Below are 25,772 nucleotides of genomic sequence, written 5' to 3'. Positions count from 1 at the left end.
CCTTGTGTTAACTTGGAACCAATATGCCCAGAACCGAACTATTTACATGTTTGCTTGTTTTGACACCATTCTCATGCTGCATACAAACGTTTTTGTGACAGCCTAAACGTATTTTATCAACGCAGACACCGTGTCTTCCCCCATGCAAGCATCGGATCAGGTGGTATTCACGTCTACACTTCCATAATCATGTATTGTACCCGCATAATAATTCCTCCAAGCAGTTCAATCAAATTTCAATATAGCATGTCCTATATTAATTGATTAAATTTTAATGAGACCAGCTAAAATGTGCAGAATATACATCTCAAACAAAATAAAACAATCTTCTGTGCATGTGGAGTTCAACTTTCTTTCTTTCTTTCTTTCTTGCTTGCTTTCTAAAGAAGGTTCAGTTAAATTCAAAGTATAGTTTGAGAATTCTAACAGCTTGAAGAATCGGGCACACATTTTCCTTGAACTATGCAAGGCTTTGAACTCTATAATGTCTACCTGTGGAAAGTCGAGGCTCGATGTTAGATTAAACGTTTAAACCCTTTCAGAACCCCTTCGCTAGGCACAACTGACAGATTAAATACGCTTCTGTTAGTTACTATATATATATATATATATATATATATATATATATATATATATATATATATATATATATATATATATATATACACGTACGTACATGATGCCACCCTAACCTTCCAATATCACTCACAGCAAACCCTATAGAGAATCCAGGTGCAAACTCCCAGAGTCTGCTGAAGAAACTGGATGGGTTTGGGTTTTTTTTTTGTTTAACTTGGTTATCTTTTTAAACACTTTAAATGAAAAGCTTCACAGATGTATTGGTATAGTGTTTAGTAAATTTGCCAATTAAACAATTCACTTCAACGACAGCGGATTTTAACATAATGTCAACGACTCGTAGGCTATATGGTTTGTTCAAGGCTCGGTCAGTCAGAGCTTTCCTAATTTCCTAACCACGGCCTCACACGCGTTCTTACATTTAATGTGTAAGGACGTCAGTCTACGCTTTATTTTTTATTGATCCTGTGCTCCATTTCCCAAGAAGTCAGACCCGTTTCCAAGCATACCTGCTGCTTGACCTGTAAGAAGCAACAGCAGAACACGTCTGTTTAAACCATTTCATTCCTCACATTTAAAAAAAACACAAACAAATAAGCACACAAAAAAGAACGCAAATACAAACGAATAACCGTCCCATGATTGATCTCAAATGACATAGAGGACAACAATAATCTGCACTTTACACTATAAATCATTTGTGAAAGTCCAATAATAGTTTAAGATAAATCTCAGTGTACTATGTGTTTACTGGGGGAGGGGGTACATTTGCATGAAATACACGTTTTAGAATTGTAACTACTATTATTATTATTATTATTATTATTATTATTATTATTATTATTATTATTATTATTATTATTATTATTATTATTATTTAAAAACTATTATATTATAATACTACTATTATTTAAGGCATTTTTACTTAAATCTTTTACTGTGCCACGTTTAATAGGAACATTTTAAGTAGCCTATCACTTACATACAAAAGACAGAAAACAGACCACTTTGTCTTTTTCTACACTAGACTACTTATCTAATATTTAGAAGTATTTGTCAACGAAAATAATACAGCACCCTACCTTGCAGAGAAACATTTCCTGGTATTATTGCGACCTCTAGTGACTATATTTTATTTTGAGTCGAGAGTGGGAACAATTTTCTACAAGATTGTGGTATGAAGCAAAACCGTCACACACTCAAAAAGCAACGTCTGTTATACTTAGAAACCTATAAACAAAAGCAGAATCTAAAAATGAACCATATAAATGTTTCCAACCATTACAAGCAGTTTCTTCAGAGAAATAAAACATCTAGAACTTGTTACATCCTTTTGGTCAGTCTATGTTTTTTTTTCTTCCATTTTGCCAATGACTTTTTAATTATTCTATGAGCGGTCCTCAAATCGATGGTTTTGTGTGAAACGCAACTGGTGGAATTGAAACACACGAAAACGCGGCCACATGTAAACCAAATATTTCAAAATGATTTTCAAAGCAAGCTGTGGAAGACCGGTCTTCAAGACCCTAAACCAAAAGAAAGTGGACGAGATGAAACTGTCACAATGCCTCAATTTTAAAACTGAATTGGACCTTTGCTCAGAACCCAGTGGAACATTCCCAGTGTTCTGGGGGCCGTTTCCCGTTAGCGATGGAAGCTGGTGTTTCAAGAATAATCTCACGATCCTCTTCAACTGTTTACGAAAGCCCCACGTGAAACGCCAACTTAACTAATGATCGTGAAGGGCATCGCGGATCCATTTGAAACACACGTGGTGCAAAGAAGTATATTCTTGTTTGCAGAGGGAAAAAAACGTACACAAAGGGAAACGTGTTAGTGATGATGGCAAAATAATTTAAAAAATGTATTTACTAAAACTGAAATTGAAATACTTGTGAATGCGGGAGAAGCTAATAAATCTCGTTTATTTAGCAAGCAGAAAACCAATGTAACAAATCAAGCTACAATCAACATCAGAAAATGAAAAACGGGCTGCGGTCAATGCTCTATTACCACAGCTGTACATGGGATCCCTGGCGGCATACATGTGCTTGGCCAAGAATTCCCTGCTGATGCTGACGTGTCTCAGAGGGACAAAGCGCACGAAGAAGCGCCTGTAGACAGGTTTCGTGAGGAATGTGAGGCAATATCAGCACCTGAGATATCAGAGCCATCTGTACATGGGGACCGTAAGAGTAAAAACAAGAACACTTGTGGATGCAACCAAAAGTTAATCACAATAGAACGCGAGAACATTGACATACTGGGAAAAATCAACACGCATTTGGAAAAAATACTAGCGAAAGCAACATCAAGAACTTGTTGCTAAAAAAAGAAAAAAAATCGAAATTATGTGAAAGCAGCATGCAGTTGCTGAGGCACGTGTATTTGCGACCCAGTATTTCAATTCCGTTCATCATACCAGACTCCTTGGCAGAAGGACAAGGTGGGTGTGGGTGGGATTGCAGCTATGGTCAAAGTCAGTAAATTAAATACATCAATACACGTATTCTTATGTTCTGACCCTGTACACCTTTTATCTTTATTTTGTAGGATGCCAGTTAAATCCCTGTCCAACATCCGTGGAAGCAAACCCAGCACTCAACCTTCCCAATAAACAATAAACCATATACATGTACAGTCCTCAAAATATATTTCACAAACCCTAAAGGGTAAACAAAAACACTTGCACAGGACCATTGTGTTTATATATATATATATGTATGTATATATATATATATATATATATATATATATATATATATATATATATATATATATATATATATATATATATATATATATATATAGGCATGCAGTGTACATATGGTTGTTTTTCTCCTTTTAATTTTAATATTTCACCAGCTCAATGTTCTGCGACGATGTAAATCATTTAACTCCAATATTCTGTGTATAGCTGCCATGTTTCAATTGCTGAGTTTTTGGTTCCGATGGTCTCGCGATGCATTATAAACCTCCACGAATATTTCACGATTACCCCAGAACGCTCGTCAACTCACGAAGGAGTTCAAGAGCTGCTGGAGTTACGATGGTGTTCCGGAAACACTGCAGTTTTGAAACGTTGATCGTACGATGGTCTTACAATGTTGTTTCTGTTAAAGTGGCTTTTGGGAAACGGCCCCTGCTGCTCAGAATGCTGTGCCCTGGATAATCACGTCATCAATTGCTTTTCATATGGTAGCAATGGAACAGAATGGAATGATCCTCATCTAATGAAAGCGCATTTTTTTTCAAGTGTGAATGCTTTGGCCCATTAGTACCAAGTAGTAAAAAGTATTTGCCCCATCTCTATTCCCAGGCCCAGTTGCTGTTTGAAAGCGGTTTCCCACTGATCTTCATTTCATTGGGAGAAAGAGGTCTTTTTATAAAAGAAGATGGTTAACGCTTGATGCCAAAACCTTGACTCCAAGAACACAGGTTTAACGGGTAATATCTGGATGCAGGTTTAATTGGTTTGATTAGACAATTTAGAACTGGGTTGGAATAAATATCAGGACTGGAAAGGCCAACATTGGCCACCCCTGCTCTAGACCCATCCAAGCAGGCTGCGATCAGATCTCAATTCCCTTTGTTTCTCAAGCCATTCTCATGCCTGGTACTTGAGATGACGAGCATTGTCCTAGGCATGTACATTTCCAGTGTGTCTCTCAGAGCTGAGAACTGTTTGGGGGTCATTCCTTTCCAGTGTGTCTCTCAGAGTTCAGAACTGTTTTGGGGTCATTCCTTTCCAGTGTGTCTCTCAGAGTTCAGAACTGTTTTGGGGTCATTTCTTTCCAGTGTGTCTCTCAGAGTTCAGAACTGTTTTGGGGTAATTATTTTCCAGTGAGATTTTGCTCGCTCTGAGTTATTACCATGGGGTGAGACACAGGCTTGCGGAAGGAAAGAATGTCTTGTCCCAGTCGTGGCTAAGCTGGCTCCCGGCTGTGGTTCTCAATTGTAACCACAAGGGTACTCTGCCCCCCGTAAGGATTACAATTCCTGAGCTCGGAGCTCTCCATCGACCCAGCCAGTAATCCGCTCTGACAGAACGGCCTTGCGAGGTTTTCACAGAATGACAACAATCAGGGCTTTTTCTGCTACGTTCAGCGGTTTAAAGACTTATCCAGCTCATTACAAACTCAATTTCAACCAGTGGCGGCTCGTGTTGACAACATGCTCCAACCTCCCTGCTGTACTGCAATGTTTCCACCGGCACCTCACAGACCATGGTTACCATTACAACGCCCTCATTGAGTGACTGCGGGGAGTGGTAAGTTGCCATGGTGACCAGACAGCTTCATCAGGCACTGCGTGATCTATGCCTCAGTACTGCAATCTTCTGGCTTCCTGTTGCTGCGCTTTCATAACTGGTGGGGACGAATTCAACGTGCCGAATCATGACATCTAAATAATGTGGTAATTTATTTATATACTTGACTAACTGTCCTAAAACATGTCTTGAATATTTACTATTCAAATCTAAAGGAATAAGCAAATGTTGTTCTACATAGACAAGGATTTTAATCACAATAACCACATATATTCTACCCTGCTTCACTCAAGCCAATGGTTTAATTCCAAACATAACTTCTAGATGGAAGTATAATACCACAAGTTCTATATGTTTTAAGCTCGGACACTCCAACTTTTCTATCCATTCCTGCAGTTTGTTGTCACTGTGAGGGATTCTCTGGAGTTCCCCTCCTGCCTCAACCTTTTGTCTACCTATATCAACTGACATTCTTCAATTTCAAGTCTCTCCCCCCACCCCCCCATCTACCGTCACATTAACTTCCAGCTTCCCTGCATCAGGCATCCATTCCTGCGACCTCTTCCTGTTCCCGGATTCGTGCTTCCTCATCTGGCTCAGCTCCTCCAAACCGACCAACTTCATCAAAGCACTTTATTCAACTTTCAAAGTTATCATTTCATCAATGTGAGCCGCCAGTCAGATATGGAGACCATGTCCTACGACTATCAACGTTTCTGTCAAAGTGTCCTCCTACCCTGCAATAGACAATACACTCATAGACTGCTCCCGACCAAATCAATAGGTCGTACAGCAGCCTCAGAGCAACGCATTCTTCATCCTCTCAGGTTCTGCAGCAGCCTCAGATCTATGCATTCTACCATTATTCTAAACCACCTTAACACTCAAAGACCAATATCTACCACTGCACTCTACCAATGGCAGTCTACCGTTCACTATTACAGATCTCTGCTCTCTACAGCAGGCCACTGCACACTATTGACAGCACTCCATTGTTTACTTCTTCAGATCTCTGCACTGTTCAGCAGATCCCGCCCTCTACTGTTATTCGCTCCTCACTACAGCAGATCTCTGCTCCCTCTTCAGATCTCTCACTATTGCAGCATGCAAATGTTGCTTTAGTTTACTATTTAAATCTGTAACAGCTTTCCTCCAATATGCAGATCGTGGCAGCGTTTCCGTAATCAAGGCTAACGCTAATCCCCATCTAATCAAAAATACAGGGTGCTTCACTTTCTCAGCAGTCTATTCATATGTCCGCACATCCTCTCAAATATTACAGCATTAATACATGGTGAGAGACAGAGTACGAGACTGGAAATCTGTCTTGATTATGAGTTAAGGATCTCTTAATGTGAGTTCACCTTTTCCATTCCAAGCAGACATGACAGTAGCAAACTGCTGATCGATCCCATATTAACTAACACATAGGATGGTCGACATCTCATCTCTGCCCTTGTTTCCAGAAAATGGAGCACAAAAGGTGCTGAGCTTCCCCATCAGTCGATTACATATGTTCGTTCAGTTCCAGCTTCCCTTCTGCCTCTACTTTCGGTATCCAAGTTCCGTCAGCTGTTCCCGTCTCCTTCCCCAACCCCCTCTCAGTAACCTCCTTCAATCTGCTCAGCATTTCATGTGTGCAGCCCTCGCCCCTTCTTCAAGAGCTTCATATTCTACAGCTTGGTCAGTGTTTTCAACCTTCTGTGCCCAGAATCAGATTCATCCTATTCCTTCAATCAAAACCGGAACCTGGCTTTCATTGTCCATGCTAGGGATTCTCTCCATCTCCCCCCATTCTCTCCATACCAGCAGTTCGCTTGACCCTCCATGGGATTCTTAAGAGCTTTCCCTCTGCCTCACCTTCCCGCCTGTCTATATCAATGGACATTCTCCATTTGCTCATTCTACTCTTTGGAAAGGCCCCTACAAGGAACTACCTATGGAGATCATCTCATATGCCTCTCAGCCTTCTTCGGTCTCCTCAGAAGTTCCGAATTCAGTTTCTTCTGCTTCTAGTTTCCCTGTGGCGGATATTCGATTCTGTGACCTTTCTTTTATTTCAGATGCTTACATCATCATTGAGCTGTGTACCTCCAAGACGGATCAATTTCAGCATGGTCAGTTCATTCAGCTGTCAAGTAGAGTCCCCTATCTGCCCCTTCTTTTCAACATCAAGGTATCTCCCCAGCAAGAAACCCTGCCCCCCCCCCACAGACCCTCTGTTGATTGATTCCTCTCGCTCCTATCATCACTCGTCACTAGTCCTTCGCCCGAGATGTGTCGGCATCGTCGCCCTCAGTCAGCGACCATCTTTTCTATCCTACTAACACCCCCCCAGCTCACGCCCCGTGAACCATGGGTTATAAGCTTGAGTTAAATAAATACTAATCAATGCTTAAAATTCATTTTTTATATTAGCTTTAATAAAATTATAACTGATCCCCATTTTCTTTTGCGATAATCTTTCATTTCTTTACTTTATATTTTATTTATTTATTTATTAGGATAATATTTCAACAACCCTACGGATTCCCAGCTGTATCCTGGTACCTTTGCTTTGCATCATCTGGCCTGATTGCAGCCAGACCACGGGAGTGTTTCTGAACTACAATGCATTCAAAAATGAAGTATAAAATACAAGCAAACAGAATAAAAAGGAGACCAGTGCTAACAAGAGACAGGAAAATAGACTTTCAAATCTTCGTTAGACAAGCACTTTTGTTAGGAAGCACTTAAGTCTCATAGTCTTCCTACCAAAAAGGGATTACCTTGCTTTTATTTTGTAGATATTACTGTATATTTTGAATAAGGCCCTTAATGTTCACTTTTGGAATAAACTTCTGCTTGTAGCTCGCATGAAGCAAACCGCCTTATAATAGATACATCATTTTAAACACTAGCTTTCCCTGTTAGTATGAACAGCAGACATAAACATGTCCAATGACAGTTGGTGACCAGATGCCTGGGCAGGACTGCAGATACACATCCTGGCATTAAATCAATGCGTGTGCAACAGCTTTCCAGTGATTGTTCTGAGTGCTCCCAGCCCTTACACACAGCAGAGTGCCTGGTGGACGTGTGTTATCCAATAGATATTCAGTTGGGTTAAGGTGGGGATTTGGGAGGCCCCCCTTTTGCTCTGATGCTCACTGGACCAGTTGATGGCTGCCCTAGCCTTCTGGATTGTAACTAGTGATGTGCAGTTATAGAAGACAGATGTGTAGTCATTACCGTGGACTGCAATCAATGGACTAGGGAGCCGCCATCCTCTTCTGTCACAGGACTGAACAGTAATGGGCATTAGTCATAGAGCCTTTAAACAGTGTTCGGGATTAGTAACCCTGCCTTAAACCTCTCATATCTGCAGTATTAAAAACTATTTCCAGTTTTTAATTCCATCCACTTGCCAAAAGGTGCTGAAATGCAGAAATGTTTAGATCACTATTAAAAACAGACCCCGCCCCCCCACCATAGTGTAATGATGTGTTCCACAACTTGCACTGTGGATCATAGGGGCTGCTGTTTAAGTCCAAATGCTGTTTAATGTGATTTACCTTAATTACAGCATCCATTCTTAAATAACTAACCAGAGGATAATCACCTGAAAAATAATGGGAAATCTGTGTGGGTGTGGATCAGGTGCGGTTTTATTCCAGTCTCTGTGAGTGAGTGGGGAGAGGAAACCAAGTGCTACATTCAGACTTCCTGTGTCATGGCTAAATGGGCTTCACGAGAGCCTAATCTATGTGAAAAAAGATCAACAGCAAACCAATGAACTTAAAATTGTTATAGTAATTAACCCATTAACTACCAAATGCATTTCTCTTTGAAAAAATCAGAACACAAGCCATAATCAGAGCAGTGAAATGTCACGTCGCCTGCGAAGCCCAACATAGAAAACTGAGCTTTAATGAAGCTCAACACATAGAAAACAGCTTTAATGAAGCTCAACAAATAGAGAACAGCTTTATCATCACTATAGGGAGGAAAACACAAAAGAATTGATCACTTTTAGGCTTCAGTTTATTTTATATTGAGGTGTCATACAATCATAAAATATTTGCAGAATTAAGTTACATTTTTACTTAACTTTTGAAGTTACCAAAAGTTATAACAATATAGTTAAAGAGAAAATGTAAATAACAGGTAGATCTCAGTTAAAAATTTATATATATATATATATATATATATATATATATATATATATATATATATATATATATATATATATATATATAATACACAGCATTAGAACATTGTCTACTAACCTAAATGCAGTACACAGCATCTAAAAGAAATAACAGTATGAATTGATTGATTTATACATAAATAAACCATTGAAAAACAAGTAAAACTAAGAAATGTGTTGTTTTGTTGTGCAATGACTGGCCAGATAATGTTAATGAATGGAAATGGCTCAATTTGTGATTTAGGAGGCCCTCTGTTGGCTGTTTTTTTTAATAGCATGTTTAGTATTGTTTTTATTTAATTCAGAAAATGTACTAAGCCTTTCCTTACATGCAACTTGTAGTTTTTACCACATACAAAACTACACCCAACACAAACAGGTATCTATCAGGCAAGTTAATTAGGTGGGGATGTCTTGAGATCTGATATTGTGATACCGATCATTGTTTTTAAGAGCGAGTCAGGCCCAAGCTTCTCTCTGATGCCTCTGCTTATTTAGCCCCATCATGTCTGTAATGAAACACCCACTGAAACGCTGAATTTCTGTTACAAAGCTCCTAACTGTGAAGCTGCAGCACTTCTCCTCTATGTGATAAACATAGACATTGTGTTGTCCATGCATACAGCAACCAAATGGTATGGTTTTGTATGGTTTTGGCGAAATGAATTGTGAAGGTATACAGAAGAGCAGCTTCTGAACTCTGGTCCCTTAAAACAGACTTACAGGAAACACAAGAACCACACAAAACGATTGCAAACACCACACAAAAGGCAAGGGGCATAACATGCAATATGATAAAATACTTAGGCACTGGAGTGTGAAATGTTCAGACTGCAGGCTAGTGGATTGCAGCACCTTGGACAGCTACTCCCTCAAGCTGCTGATGGTTGCAATTCTGTTCTGGTTTAAAAAACAACAAACGACCTACATGCTTTGTATTTTTTGTACAGTACATGCCTGACATTTTGTGTAGACTTCCATTCTATTTTATAAATACATGTTGTGTAATGTCTATTTAGAACACATTCATTAAGTATTTATCTGGGCTTTGTGAGATGAAAGTTAACCTGGAAATACATTACTTATAGTGAATTGCCAGTACATACCAACATGCTTGATGTGATGAACTTGGTAAAACTTTCAATATCTTAATTATGAAACTTTATTTGTGGGTTTCAAACATATAACATTACTGATTAGGAATGCTGTTCCTACAAGTAAATGGTTAAAATCTGTTACATAAAAGTATAAAAATATAACACATTAGTGGTATATTGTAAAGCCATACATATTTGCAAGCCTTTTATTATGCGTTTTTCACATATGAAAAAAAAAACACAAACATTTTTGGCACAAAAATCAAATTCCACTAACAATACATACTTTGTATATTGCAACATCACCAACATTTCTGGATCAAAACAGGCTTTATGGGTGTGATTCGCCAAATATTTTGGTTGTACTTATACAGTCTTGCTGTGTGACCCTGTAAGGTTTTTCCCCCAATTAGTCCCATCACTATCTTGTCTAAACTCTTGAGCTGCTTCATTTTAACATTCAGATGCATTCTAAGCAAGTAATTCTGGTGACTGACAGCAAGACCATTGAATAAGAACTTAAGATTGGCAACTTTACAAAAACACATCCGCACAAGGATTTTACTTCAATGTATTTTATTAAAAACAAATATTTTGTATACAGGAATAAAGTTTTCATTTACAGAAGTAACAACTGAAGTTTTCTGCATTTACATATTTCTATAGTGTTAACACATACAGGTAGACAATCTCATTGAGATCAGTGGAATAATGGTCTTCAATGAACATTTAGAATTCTAAATGCAACACAAAAAATCTTGCAATTTGTTCTCACTTTTTAAAACAATGGGAAAGGATAGAGAATGCTGATGGTCGGTAACAATATCAGTTGCAGTCTCTGCTACGCAAACCTCCATTTGCTTTAACAAACGACAGAAATCCAGGCACCTATTTAATACATAATGGTTTAGTAGTCTTCGTAACACCACCCTAAAACTATCAGTACTCCGATAACCCAAGTAAGGATCTGCATACTATTTCTGGTTAGGAAGGACCAAGTCAGTGACAGGGAGAGCCACAGCTAAGCCATCCACTGAATACAAGTGCTGCAATTAAATTGACAGGTCAAATTCATCAAGTGAAACAGCAGCTTGTACTGTAGAAATGAAATAAAAAGAACTGGTCTTTAAATTAATGCTGGATCAGGACCTCCACAATCTTCAGATCTATGGGAAAATAAACACACACAGACACACACACACACACACACACACACACACACACATGAATGAATGGCTTTGGTCTGGCTTGTCATTCCTAAAAATAAAAGATATAAGTTAATGTCATTCCAACAAGAGTGACGTTGGGTCTGCACACGACACCTGCAGCAAACCTTAGTTGTGATCAGTCTGTCTGAAACCCATCTTTACACCTGTGGGGATTTAAAATAAATGTCATTTAAAAAAAGAGTAAGAATTCAAATTAACATTTGTAACCTGGGTATCTTCATCTTTCTGTAAAAAATGTTAAAATAAAAAAAGAAATTTCTGCAATTGCCTTCGCTGCAAAAACAGTTCTAAAATAAAATAGAAAAAAGTTAGCGTTTTAAAGAGAGGGGATCTTATTTCTCATCAGGTACTTAATCACTTCTACATTTCTGCTTCATGTTTTATAGTAAGCAATTATATTTTAAGATATGTTTATTTCTATTATAGAAATTTAATTTGATATAACACATTTATACTGATAAATGCATCACCAGATCAAAATCACACTTAAAACCCTGTGCTAGAATTAGACATGTTATAATTCCTCAGTAAACTTGATAAGAAGTTGCAGAAACATTTTAGTCAATGAGCATATATACCATTCTTTATATTACAACTATGTTAACCCATCCTCGTTTAGAGATTTTACAGCTTAACTTCTCCACCTGTTACCAATAACATTAGTCAAAAAACACCAACATGTCATTCTGATTTGGCTTCAATAAAACTAGTTAACAAAACTACATTTCATGGTCATGTGTGTTAATATAAAATGACAAAACTGTAGTGCCAAATAATAAAAACCCAATTCAGCTATAGAAAAATCAACCGATCTTTAAAAATAAATAAATCCGCTTATACCAAAATACTTAAAACGGTTATGTACAATGATCCTTCCCAACCATATTCTATAAAAAGCTACATCAAGATTCAATTTGAATCTGTTTTAAAACACAAGCACGTGCTTATAATAAAAGTTACCTTTTCAGATGAGTTACAAATATTGTAACTTTATCCTGTTTAACCTGAATATACCTCTTTGAAATCCACAGGATTTGATACCTAAAGTTGAAGATATCATAAAACATATTTAAGTCAGTTTAAAATAAATAAATAAATAAATAAAAAGGAAAGAAAATGCAATATGGCACACACAAAACAGTATACAAAAAACAATAAAAACAAAATCATGTTAAATAATTACACAACTTAATGTTTACCCCCATTTTTTTTTTTTTTTTTAAATAAAGATTATAATATGGTGAATTGCTGTATACGTTATGGAGGGAAGATTTTGTAAACTTTAACCCACAAGTGAAGGAACATTCTCCCCAACCCCAACCCCAACCCCAACCCCAACCCCAACCCCCCCCTGTACCTCCTCCTCATAACCTCACTAGTTAATGCTGGTAATGCTTTGTAAGGAGTATGTGAAGCCAGAATGTTACAGGTATGCAATGCAAGACAGAACAGCAACACACACAGACACTTCTTAAACGCAGCACAGCTCACTTTAAATGAGGGGTATGGCATGAGCATGCTTGGATTCTGACAGACGTGAAAGCTGTATGAGAGAAGAACGGATTTATAACATGGGATCATTTTAAAATGAGGGGGCAGGGGGAGAACCATGACCATTACTTCCCTGGTCATGTAAAAGTACCTTGTCTGAAGGCAGGAAAAACATCTGGTGCATTTCTTAAGAATTCAAAAGTACCAAAAACAAAGAAACAAATATGTACGGTCATAGCAACAGTACAAAATGAATTAAAAAACTTTCTTCAAGAATTTTTTTGTATTTATGAAAAGTGTGTTAATATATTAACTAGAGTAATGTCTCCTTTTATACGTAATGTTTTTAAAATAGGATGCATCATTAATAAACAGCTACTAGTCGTACTAACAGTGCAAACGCAATTTGATGTAAAATCCAGAACAGTAAGGCTTTATTAGAGTATTAGCTGCCACTACCCAGTTTAGAGCAACAGCTCTTCAAGTCAGAGACGGTTCAGATTAAAAAATTAGTCGTATCAGTAGGTTTACAAATACACAAAATGTACTCTTGTGTACCAGTTACAATATCCATTTAAGACCCATATAAAATATTTGTATTTAGCGTTAAATATTTACATTTTCTAAAGAACGAAAAAAAAAAAGCCATTTGCTATGCTAAGGAAATAATTGCATATCTTATTCATAAAAAGGAATGAGTAGGTTTTACACCTTAAAACTTACTTTGATTTTCATCCAAATGAATGCCATTAATTAACCTCATTAAAAAGGACTCAACAAAATTGCTCACCTTTTAAAAATGAACTCCATTCTATAATATTGTATCAATATATCAAATATGCATCTGAATATATTTGATACCAAAATAGGAACAGATCATTTGTACTGTAGAACATTTAGTTGCACCTATTAATACATGAAAACAGGTCTCCTGTTTGCATGACACTGACCATTTTGCTTCTAATGTCTTTAGAAATGCACCAATATTAAACACAAACATAAGAAATGAACTTACTTTACTACTAGCAGGAGACAATGTGTTTTTTTTTTATCAACCTACCATCAAACATAAAAAGAAACAGATGCATTGATTTAAAAGGGAGAATATGCATTTGGCTCCACATACCCATTACTGTGAACCCTGAGTAAAAGTACCTTGAAAAGTAAATACAAATAATACACCAGTGAAATGTACTTCGTGACACATAATCTTTATAAAATTAAGTGTGATACATACAACATGAACTTCTAAGGAAGTTGCATCCATTAAAGGTTAAATACACATTACAGTAAACTAAAGGTTCAAATAAACGATCAAACGTCTAAGCATGTCAATCCTAAGGGTTTTTAAAGTTATATTTACATGGTAAGAGAATAATTTCTCCAACCAATTATTTTCATCTTCATGATAAAGAATAAACTGATCATGGTTGCTGCAGACCTTATAGGAATTGAGACAGGTTTCAGTAAAACTAAAACTAGTATTCCTACAAAAAAAAAAGTCTTTGAATAAATGAACACTGATAAAACTTCCTATATCTATTTGAAATATCTGTATCTGCAGTATTTGCATGTGTCCCTGTGTGGTAACTGCACATAACATGGTGCACCAGTTTAAAAAGACAGTATGCTTTCATGGGTTAAAAAGAAAGTCAGTAACGATTTAAAACTTATATTGCAGTTTATTTATGACTTGCAGATAGTTCCAGAATCATTTAAAAACAATGTTTTCAACATATAAATGATTCTGGCTACTAAAGTCAAACACTGCACATCTGCTATGACCTCCAATGAAAATCTCTCTATTATCAACCCACATTTCTGAAAGGAATAAAACGATTGTAATCTTGTACAACTATCAACAAACAACATTTAACTGATTATAATAAAGCTATTATTGGGATGGTATATTTGCATTTCGTATTTGCTAAACATGGGCCTAATTTTATTTATTTATATAAATATGCACAAAGCATTTAGGTCGTTTCACACATAAGATGCCAGAGTCCAGCGAGGAGTTTGTTTTTATTGAAGACAAACATTGTCTTTGCTACTAAATAAGGCTAAAGATATTTAGTGCCCACCTGCATAATTGTAATTGGTATAACCATACAATTTGAACAATTCCAGTTCAATTACACCCCTTTCCAAGCTTAATCGTTCACAGCTCGATGCGAACACTCTTCTCGTATTGTCAACCACTTTCTGTGACCCAGTTTGTTTGCAAAACGTTATAGTATTTCTCTATTTGAGCCTGTGACTACTACTTGGTAGAATAAACAGAGTCAACCTGTTAGTGTGTAGCTATTTAAGTAACATGTTAGTGTAATTGTAATTAGAATTACAGCTACTGCAGCATAATGGTAACTGCATTGTAATTTCAGCAAACCATTCTGCTGTAAACTGGAATTATCATTATAACTGACCCAGGTCTGATAGTGCCCAACACAGAACTGGACATGTTGGTCTCTGACTGAGTTTAGTAGATTTGCTCTCTCTTTTCTAAACAGCAGCAGGTATGCATGCCAGAATCAATGACAGGTTTGAAATGATCGAGTACCACTCCAATGTAGTTTTCCTTCACATTCTGTCGCACACACTGTGTCCAGCTGTATCACTGACACGCTCTGTGTATTGAAAACACACTGCTGTCACTAAAACCCACTGGGAAGAGCAAAGTAACTGGAACCCTTTTTAATATGAACTTGAGTAATGTCCCTATTCTACCTCTGATTGCCCTGTTTGTTGATCTGGGTCAAGCCCTATTAGTAAAGGCTCTGCTCTGCCTTGGAGTGTATGCTGATCAGAGCACACCAGCCTCCTCCTTTACACCTATTGCATTCAAAACATATAAGAGCAGAGCCTGAGTGGGTGTGACCAGAATCAACAAATTCAAATCATAGGAAGAAACACACAAAACCACTAACGTGAAGACCACAATAACGAGAGGAAGAAAACACTACTAAAGCTAACGAAATGTTTCTAACTTTGAAAAAACTAAGATATGTAATTATACAGAAAGTCAAACATTCCCCTTTATCCTTAGCTGTATACAGTGGTCCAAATATTTAATTTGAAAAACCCTTCAGTTGAAGAATCCATGTCTCTCAAATACACTCGCATGTACAATTGTTAGCAGTCACACATTAACAGCATCGTTATACACAACATCATTCATATTTAAGACACGGTTTTGTTTCTGCAGTTTAGAAGTCTGGGTTACATCTACATATATAGAGTAAAATGTCATTCCAAAACACAAAGTGGCAAAAAACACAACGTCACTTGAAAAAATACAAATAGAAACACGTTTCCTGATCATTTGTTGGATAGCCTCCAAATGTCGTATATAGACCTATATGTCCTGTCTACAACATGTACTGCTGTAAAATGTGTACTAAAACAATTCTAGTAGGACTCTCTCTATTTTAAACAGTAGAAGAGTACAGTAAGTAATGCAGGCAGATAAACACTGTGGAACGCTGCATTTATTAGATCAGTGGTGTGTTACATTATAAGATCCAGACTCCTTTAGGGACCTCTACTATTTTGTATTTGTATTAACAACAATGACGGGCCTAGGGAATGTGTCTTTATACAAAGAATAGCCTCAGTTATTTACAGTACACGTACAAAACAAAAGTAAAATAAACAGTTGAAAATTAAAGCTAAAGGAAATCCTGATGCATTATTTTTTCTTAATTATCTTGCTCTGACCTATAAAACTGACAATCTTCAAGACAATACCAAAACTAGCCAACAATTGAGTAACTGTAGTTGCATGGCAATTTAATAACTATACTTCAGATGGCAAATTTCAAAATTTCTGTTTGGTCATTATAAAAACACTTAACAGGACACCTCCACATATGAAAGACATAAATAAATCAGGTAGCACGGTCATTCGAAAGTGCAAAAATAATATGGAGGGTATTATACACAAACAAAAATCACGGTCAAGAAATAGGATGCCAATGAGCATTGAATCTTTCAAATGATAACAAACAGCAGAGACTACCACAGCAGACATCCCAGAAATACTGTACTGGCAATGCCAGCCCTATACACAAAGAGTCCACATTTCACCTGAAACGATCAAAACAGAACACTATATGCCATGCTTTCTTCAAGACATATTTAAATGAGTAGGTACAGAAACACTCTTTGTACAGCTGTCCAGGTGCTGTAATACTAGCCTAATTGAACACGTCATAAACCACAAACAAAGCACCGTTCGATCCAATTATGAGAAAGATTACCGTCTTATTAAACTCTGCATTCTTAGGCTAAATGTATCATCTCCCATTTGGAAATGTAACCAATTAATTAAATATCCGCCTGGGAAGCTTAAGTAAAATGTCCTTTTTGTATAAATAAAAGTAGTCTGGCTTGCACATCTCCATTTTGATCCAGAAGATGGTGCTGTTTAAAAGTACTTCATGAATGGATTTTTTTTTTTTAAATAGAAGGCGTCAGGAAGTGATCCAATATTGCCATCTATTGGTTCCAAAAAGCACTGCAGCCAAGCACAAATGTAAAAGTGCAAGCCAATTTGTTTTGCTGAAGATTTCAACTAATAGAACAGAAAGGTTTGGTGCTAATTAGGAGTTTAAGATCACCAAAAAAACCCTAACTTTTTTCTCCGCCTTTGATATTTCTATGGGTTCTGACCTTACCAAAACTACAAACCTGGTTTTCTTTTATAAGATGAGTTAATTTCTGATTAACAAGAGATTATAAATGTTGAGAAGGTAAGAGCAACCATTACCTAGTGTTATTCAATATCAAAGTATTTTTTTTTTTTTTATTGGGGAAAGCATGTCTTGATCTGACTTGCTTGTTAAGTCATTGCTGGTAAATAGATGCCACAATTTTGAACAAAGTCTGGCATTAATATGCACGTCTGTTTCTATTAATGATCAGAGCTTGAGTTGAGTCAAGAGAAAAAAAACAAAACATCTGTAGAAAAAGTTTCTCTTCCTCAGTGCGATGGGTGAACACCCCTCCCTCTTGAAAGACGACTTCAGAGTCCTGGTGTTCCACAAGCCTGCGTCGTGACAGTGTTAGATTGGTGTGTATCTGTCTGTGATCTTCTTTGAATGACACTTCCGTTTCCACTCCAATGCTACATCTGAACTACTCCAAGGGCTCAGTGTGCATGGCGGTGATCTATCAGTCATTTATCAGCAACACATTGATATGCGACAAATCTATCATGTGCCTGTGGAATATGTAAAGAAAGTTTGCATTTAAAGTAAGCTCTATTGGACATTTAACAGGTTATGGGTACTCTTGGATAACCCCCCGCCCCCCCCCAACCCCCGTAGAACAGAAAGACCATAAAACTAAAAATGATGATAAGTGAACATATAATAACCCTTTTACCTGTGGAACCTCTGCTGGAAGGTGGTAGCATGCAGTGGATTGTTGAATCTTGCTACAGCTTTCCTTAGTTGTGGCTGCATTTGTAACATCTGTGGAGAGGAAAGTTACAGTTTTACTATGGCTGATTAACCGATTAGTATTTGTCTTTTGACCTCAATTAAAAAAAGGAGTTAAAATGAAGGAGTAGGTTTGAGCTAGTCCAGCTAGCTGCCTTAACAATAATACTTTTCTAAATCTAATTTTATCCACAGCCTGCATCGCTGCAGAGGGCCTACAAATGCTGATGCGCAGAGATCAACAATGAACTGCTGTTCAGATAAGAATCAATCATTAAACAGAAATGAATCATCCCGCCACCACAATGACTGGAGCACAGTCTTGTCAAGCAGCCCCTTTCCTGCGTTTAGAAAGGCAAAGGGGCCAGGGGTTGATCTTGAAATGATCATTACCAAAGTCAATATCCCCATCTTTTTTAGGTGTCAAAGCACTTCTTATTAAACAAAGAAGGCATAAAGTTGATTTGACATCTTTCTGGCTTATAGACACCAAGTATGCACGTACTGTACCTGCACTATATAAATGCACAATATCTAGGTGAACAAATTACACAGCAATTTAGAAATACTACACTTCTACTGATACCAAGATGGATTATAAATCATGTTTTTAAATCCTGAAAACTTATCGATTTAATATATATACATACATAAGTATACACACAAATACCAGATTTTATCTTCTCTTCTCAAACTGGTGAATATACCTAAATAGATAAATCACCTCTAAAAACATGATCCACTTACTACCAATGCAGAATTACTAGCTATGACATGAATTCTTAATTTTACCCTAAAAAATGTACCACTTACAAACTCTTTTTTGTTGTACAATACTCCGCCCAGTCATTAGCATTGGTAATAAATAGATCATATTTAGGGTTTTTGGGGTACAGTTAGCATTGGTAGTAAATAGATCACATTTAGGGAACACCACTGCACTTGATTGGGATTGCTTATTAAGATCTTTCTCTTGACATAGCTCTTTAAAAAGGTGCTATGTAGTGAGCAAGTAGTCCAAGATTATCATGCTACAAGCTCCCCACTTGCAGCTGTACTGCTTTCCTAGAGAAAGGAGAACATTCTGGGGTACCATTCTACTTGAGAGATGGCTTATTCAGTAATTTATTTTGCTTATTTTCAAACAGGAGATGATTATCAGGGATACAAAGATATTTATGGACTATACAATCCCCTCCCCCATCCTTTCTGTAAATGATTTGTTGTTTTTGTAACTTGTGTCAGTATTGTAGGCATGACTAATTCACATGTACAAAGTTAGACATTGTATGTCTGTATGCAAGAATATATCATTTATACTGTATATGTACAGTACATGTATACTTTCTTGGCAAGTGTCCATTGCTAGTAGCCAACTAAATACAACCAAACAGTACACTGATGTGTACACTATGTCACCTCCCAAGAAAAAGCTTTGATAAACTACACATGTTAAACATAGGCTACACAAGTCATTCCATGCATGTGTGCTCTCTCTCATCCTCTTGCACTAGTTGTCTAGTGTAACATTCTTCAGCACTTGAGCTTAATAAGTGATCCTCACAACTACACTGAACTACACCAGGGCACTCACTCCACGTCCTGGAATCCAGGTTCCTGTAACAGCCAATTTAAAAAAGCTTGTTTCCGCCACTAAACACAAGTTAAAATAAGTGAATAAAAAAAACCTAAAAAACCTGTGCCCGGGGCCCCCGAGTGGCGCATCCAGTAAAAGGCGCTCCACGTGGAGTGCAGAATGCGCTCTATAGTCTGGACGTCGTGAGTTCGAGTCAAGGCTATTCCTTTGCCGACCGAGAATGGGAGCTTCCAGGGGGCGGCGCTCAATTGGCTGAGCGCAGCCCGGGGGGAGAGAGGGTTAGATCGGCCAGGGTGTCCTCGGCTCACCGCGCACCAGCGACCCCTGTAGTCTGGCCGGGCGCCTGCGGGCTTGCCTGTAAGCTGCCCGAGAGCTGCGTTGTCCTCCGACGCTGTAGCTCTTGGGTGGCTGCATGGTGAGTCTGCAGTGTGAAAAAAAGCGGTCGGCTGACGGCACAAGCTTCAGAGGACATTGTGTGTTCGTCTTCACCCTCCTGAGTCAGCGCAGGGGTGGTAGCGGTGAGCTGAGCATAATTTAAATAATTAGTGATTCCAAATTGGGAGAAAATAATACAAATAATTGGCAACGACTAAATTAAAAAAAAAAAAAAACCTGTGCCCAACCTCAGTATAGCCTTAACTAACAACAAACATGGCAGTGGGCCGGAGATGTAGCAAGGAGAACAGACCATCGCTGGACCAAGGAGATACTAGACTGGATCCCAAGAGATATGAAGCGACCAAGAAGACGACCTCCAGGAAGATGGCAAGATGAAATTAGGAAACACGGCAGAGCAACATGTATGAGAGACAGGCAGCAGACAGGCAGCAGACAGGCAGGCAGCAGACAGGCAGCAGACAGGCAGCAGACAGGCAGGCAGCAGACAGGCAGCAGACAGGCAGGCAGCAGACAGGCTTTTGTGGAAGAATCTTGGGGAGGCCTTCATCCAGCAGCGGATTGAAAAAGGCTGAAGATGATACACACACACACACATCCATCCATTTAATTTAGTTAATTCTCTAATGTGTTTTTTACAACTAGGGATTTACTGGAAAAACTTCTTACAAAACATGTGAAAACGCTGAAGGGTATGGTTGATGCATACCTGCCCCCTGTGTTCATTGCTGTTACAGTCTGAGGTAAAGTATTATTACAGGACTACTGCATTGGGGGGTGGGGGGGAAAGAGAATATACAATTAAAACTTACTGCCCCCATTCATTCTGTACTTCAAGGTTTATCAATTTATCTATAAATATTAATAAGAAAAATAAACAGCATCTTACCATGCCTCATATAAACTACCATTGAGCTCAAATCTTACAGCAAGTGACTAAAGTCATTCATAGTGAGTGCTCTGTTCATCCTGCAACAAGCTAATTAAATTAGATAACATTTAAGTTGTCAGATTTCATTTCACTAAATCACTGATCTCCTCATCCCGTTCCACTTACTGTGCACTGGCTTCTCTCTGTTCTCCCACATATTTGTGCTAAGATGAAAGATATACAATAATTAAAATGATCATCACTGCACCAAAGTTATTACATATTGCATATAAAATATTTACCTGGGGAGAACCAGCAGCATTTAACTAAATTCTATACTTTTATTTTGACAACTTATCAATTTTGTTTTATGGTAAACAATCTGCAATTTTCACTTAGATTTGGATGACCTAATGTAGATCGACCATTAGCAATGTTAGATTATGTTTAATGCCTAAACTTTAAAACTATAAATAAATAAAAAATCTGACCCAAGCTTATTTAAACATACCGAGCATCAAAAGAAACATCACTATTATAACACATTTATTTTATATATTGTATATATAGGTATATAAATGATGGACATTGATGAAATGTTTTTGGTTTCTTTTTATCACTTGATCATTCATCCTTGACCATGACACGCTTGAGTGGCTATGACTGAAGCATATGTACTTAATCACCTAATTAGTGAGACAGCTGACTGGACACTGGATATGGAGTGATTTCAGCTGTTGAATTGCAAGCTTGAATAAAAGCAATAAAGAAAATCACAGAAATAAAACAATATGCCACATCTATCAAGAGAGCAGCATCTTCGTGCAATCGGCATGTTGAAGGCTGGACTGGGGCAGTGTACTGTGGCTCACCGTCTTGGGTCCTCACAGCCAGCAATTTCAAACCTGGCGAGACGGTATAATCAGACACACTCTGTCAATGACAGACCATGAACTGGGAGACCAAGAATCACAACACCTGCCCAAGATCGACAGATCATTTTGCAGCATCTTCGTGATGTCAATTGTTAATCAGCACAATAAAAAAAGTCACTGCACCAGCTCTAAAACAGAGTTTGTGATTTTTCGATCACATCTAGCGAATTTTATCCAAATATAAGTGATAAGTTTCTCGTGATGCTCAAATATAAGTGATACGTTTCTTTTGGTGATCAGTATATATTCCAGTTGGAAAAACAAAAATGTAGACCTGCAATCCCATGCAGTGTACTAAATAAACACTAAAATAAACACTGACACACAGATACGTCAAATATGTCCAATAAACGTCTGTTTGTCAGGGCTTCATGATGTGCATGACTGTGAAAAACAAGTCACTCACTCAAACAGAAACCCAGAAAGCAGCTGACAGTTTTCCATGATGCTGGATAAATGCCCATTTATTAGTTAGATATATCATCCAGGACAATATAAATACACACACACAGTCCTGAAATTATGGAAAATACCCAAGGAAAAGTAGTGCCGAAAGGGTCTATAAAACAGTTTTGCTAAAAAGTCATGTGGAAATAATGTGAACGGTGGCGATACAGTACATTGTACCCTGTTGTACTTTTTGACATTAAATGAAGTTACACTTCATGATTTCTGCACCAGATAGTGCACTTAATGTTCATTTAATGCACAGTTGTAGCAGAGGGGACACACTGTTTTTCAAGTCAAAAAGACAATTCAAATGCTCCGTTCAAGTGTTTGACAAGTAGTTTTGTCAACACATGTCCAATTGGCAATTAAGTTGCAGAAGAGAGGTCTATTTGAGCTGTATGGGGCCAGAAGTCAGAATATTCCATACTTCCTGTTCAGTGCAAGGCGACGGCAGGCAGAATATCCTGTATATAAGACATTTACAGCTCAGGAAGTATGTGAAGAAGCTGTTGCTAAAGAGGCTGTGCTGTTGTTGGTAAAGTTGGGTCTTAAGACCGAAGCATTAAGTTTCCGTAAGCCTGGTGCTTTTAAAAAGTCCTTTATTATAAAAAAAAAACAAGTGACCCGCTGCAAAGCGTCCTTCTGTTTGCCTCCAAGCTGTAGTGCTGTAGCCAGCGCCTTGCTTGACACAGAAAACATAGGGACTGGCGACGTGGAGAGAGAGAGAGAGAAAGAAAGACAGTGATTTGTGTTTGTATTGAGAGGTTACAAATATTCTGGCTTTTGTAACTGAATGCTGCGATAGCAAACATGTTTTATTTTTAATTTATCTTTCTTATTTTCTAATCTTGAAGAAAAACACTGGGGTGCTGTTAAGTGAAGAAATTTCCTTTTTTATATATCAGGAGTGGAAAAAATATATAAAAATCAGGGATTTCATCAGCATTCGAGAAATGCATAATCTTACACGTCTACACAAATCTAAAGCAAAGCTATTAATATGAAGCTGCAATTTCTTTAAATGTTATAAAGCGAGGTTCTGCAACTGCTGCCTGTGGTAATACATTTGTTAAATCCAAGGCATACGAGAATGGTGCATTCAGCCACTTTTCTATTAGCAGTGGAAATGAGAGGAGCATTTTGGAAAGGCAGTTTCTAAGCTTTACATCAAAAAAAAAATTGGGGAGTCTGATTTGTACTGTTACTGTGGTAGGGGTGTCAAAAGGCACCATTGACCCTCCCTGTAATACATTTTCAAATGGGTCTGTATTACAAACAATGCACTTTAAGTGGCAAATGACAACTAAGTTTTGCTTGCCAATGTGGCTATTACCAATGGTGTCCGATTTGTTTATATTTCAAACAATTCTCATGTGGGTCACAAGTACAATTTTGAGGGAATTAAATACAAAAATAAAAATAAATAAAAATAATCTGAGTAACATATTCAAACCATACATTTTTATAAGTATATGTTGTAAGCTTTGAAACAATACAGTATACTTGTCATTTGGTCAATTACTTTTACAATTTTAGTGCTGGGATGGATTTAGGCACATAGGCATTTCTAATGGAAAAACACTAGGTCCCATAGGGTTAAGCAATTCACTTTCAATTAAGTGTGTGTTTAGGCAAGTGTGAAAAAATAAATACATACATACATACATTCAGACAGCTATACAATGTCAAATGTATCATTTCTTTAAACCACATTCTGGATCTTCTGCACAGTAAGTGTCCAGATTGCAAAGGTTTATGCTTTGTGACCTACAGGCAGTAAAGAAGGGGCTTTTGCACTGGGAACTGAAATGTTTTCTAGGTTTATTCCTTTTTGAGTCAGCCAGATACTTCAGTTACTCAAGTAATGGACTTGTCTTTGTAAATTAAAAAAAATATTGTGCATCTTTAATCAAGGTTACAATCATCACATATGCTTTTTGGTACTGTACAGTGCTAGCTAGCTAACTTTACATTAATAGCGTACTGTACAACATCAGGAATACTCTAAATCCACAATTTAAAAATGAATAATAGTATGCTACAATTGTCAGGTTTTGCAGAGGTCTTGCATTAAGCTACAGTATTAATGCTCCAAACTGGGTGAATTTAAAAAGCGTAGCCTTTCTGTTTTGAAGTACGAGACAGAGAGTGAGAGAGAGAAAGACACAGACCTTGAATAAAAGGGTTAACCAGTTTCACAGTAAATTGTGCTGATATTATCATCAACCTTCTTTGGCTGAAAGACATCTGACAGCGTGAAGCAGACAAAAAAAGGTGACCTACCTGAATGGGTCCCACTGACATGAGCAGGTTTTTCAGCTGGACATCAGTGGTTGATGAAGAAAGCCCTTCAATTGACACGACGCATGGCTGAGGCTCCACCACTCGCAGGTTCTGCTTGTTTGGCATCAAGCGGCCGCGGCCCATCTGGCCTGCTGCTGTTCTGCCTCGCCCCTGCATAACAACCTGCCGAGAGCACAAGTCAGGGAGCAAGTCAGCCAATTCCATTCGCCCTTCTGCTGTCTGATAGCGTTTATACAGAAGAAACTATTAAAAGCAGTACGACGCCAAGTAAAGCAGAAGCAAATAAATATCCATGTTTGTTTTGAATGGGCACTTTAAAACATAGCAGGTTATAGGCTTTTTATTTTTCTTTCTTTAGTGACATATTGGACATACACATAAAAAGAACATGATTGGTAATATATTGTTACTGAAAAAAGGTCCTTTCATTTTAACAATTTCGCATGGCATTCAACAATCGTAACTGAATAGGATTTAAAGTAGCTTCCCTACATCTGCCACCAATGGTACGCATTTGGTATGCAACAGGAGAGGACTCCTTGTTAACACTCCGAGAAGATCACTAACACACTGGCAATGCAAGTCAGGCCTGTTGTAATTGATGGTGTTTGCACTGGAAGCAAATGTGGGAAAATGCAAGCACAGAAAAATGTGTTTAGAAAGAGTTTTCTTTGATATATAAAAGAACTGAAGTGCAAAGTGGAGAGCATCCCAAAGCAGAGGACATGGCCAGTCCTAGGACTAGGGGACTAGGAATGGGTGCGATGCCTAGATAAAGGGTTCCAAACATCAGACATCATTACACCAAGGTCCATCAATTCAGCAAGGCATTGTGGGGCAAGGTCCATTGCTGTGCAACCACTGAAGCATTTCCACAAGGATAGGGAGGAGAGAGACGAAAGCAATGTGATGAAGAGAAAAGG

General features: G+C 37.7%; 1 protein-coding gene across 2 annotated transcripts in view; it reads right to left on the bottom strand.

Moving 5' to 3' along the window:
* Positions 1 to 14,050: 14,050 nt before the first annotated feature.
* The window catches only part of LOC117435712 (RNA-binding protein 33), a 59,004-nt gene continuing 47,282 nt past the window's right edge, over positions 14,051 to 25,772 (bottom strand). For both annotated transcript variants that reach the window (XM_034059082.3, XM_059019101.1), the window contains exons 17-19: positions 24,829 to 25,011; positions 18,241 to 18,329; positions 14,051 to 18,076 (exon numbers count right to left, since the gene is read on the bottom strand). In XM_034059082.3, coding sequence (XP_033914973.3) covers positions 18,028 to 18,076; positions 18,241 to 18,329; positions 24,829 to 25,011 — 321 coding nt within the window. In that variant the 3' untranslated portion in view covers positions 14,051 to 18,027. The remainder of the gene's footprint in view (positions 18,077 to 18,240; positions 18,330 to 24,828; positions 25,012 to 25,772) is intronic.

This window comes from Acipenser ruthenus, chromosome 3 (genome assembly GCF_902713425.1).
Source record: "Acipenser ruthenus chromosome 3, fAciRut3.2 maternal haplotype, whole genome shotgun sequence".
Lineage (NCBI taxonomy): Eukaryota > Metazoa > Chordata > Actinopteri > Acipenseriformes > Acipenseridae > Acipenser > Acipenser ruthenus.
The sequence above is the reverse complement of the archived record's forward strand: the minus strand, read 5'-3'. Positions and strand labels throughout refer to the sequence as shown.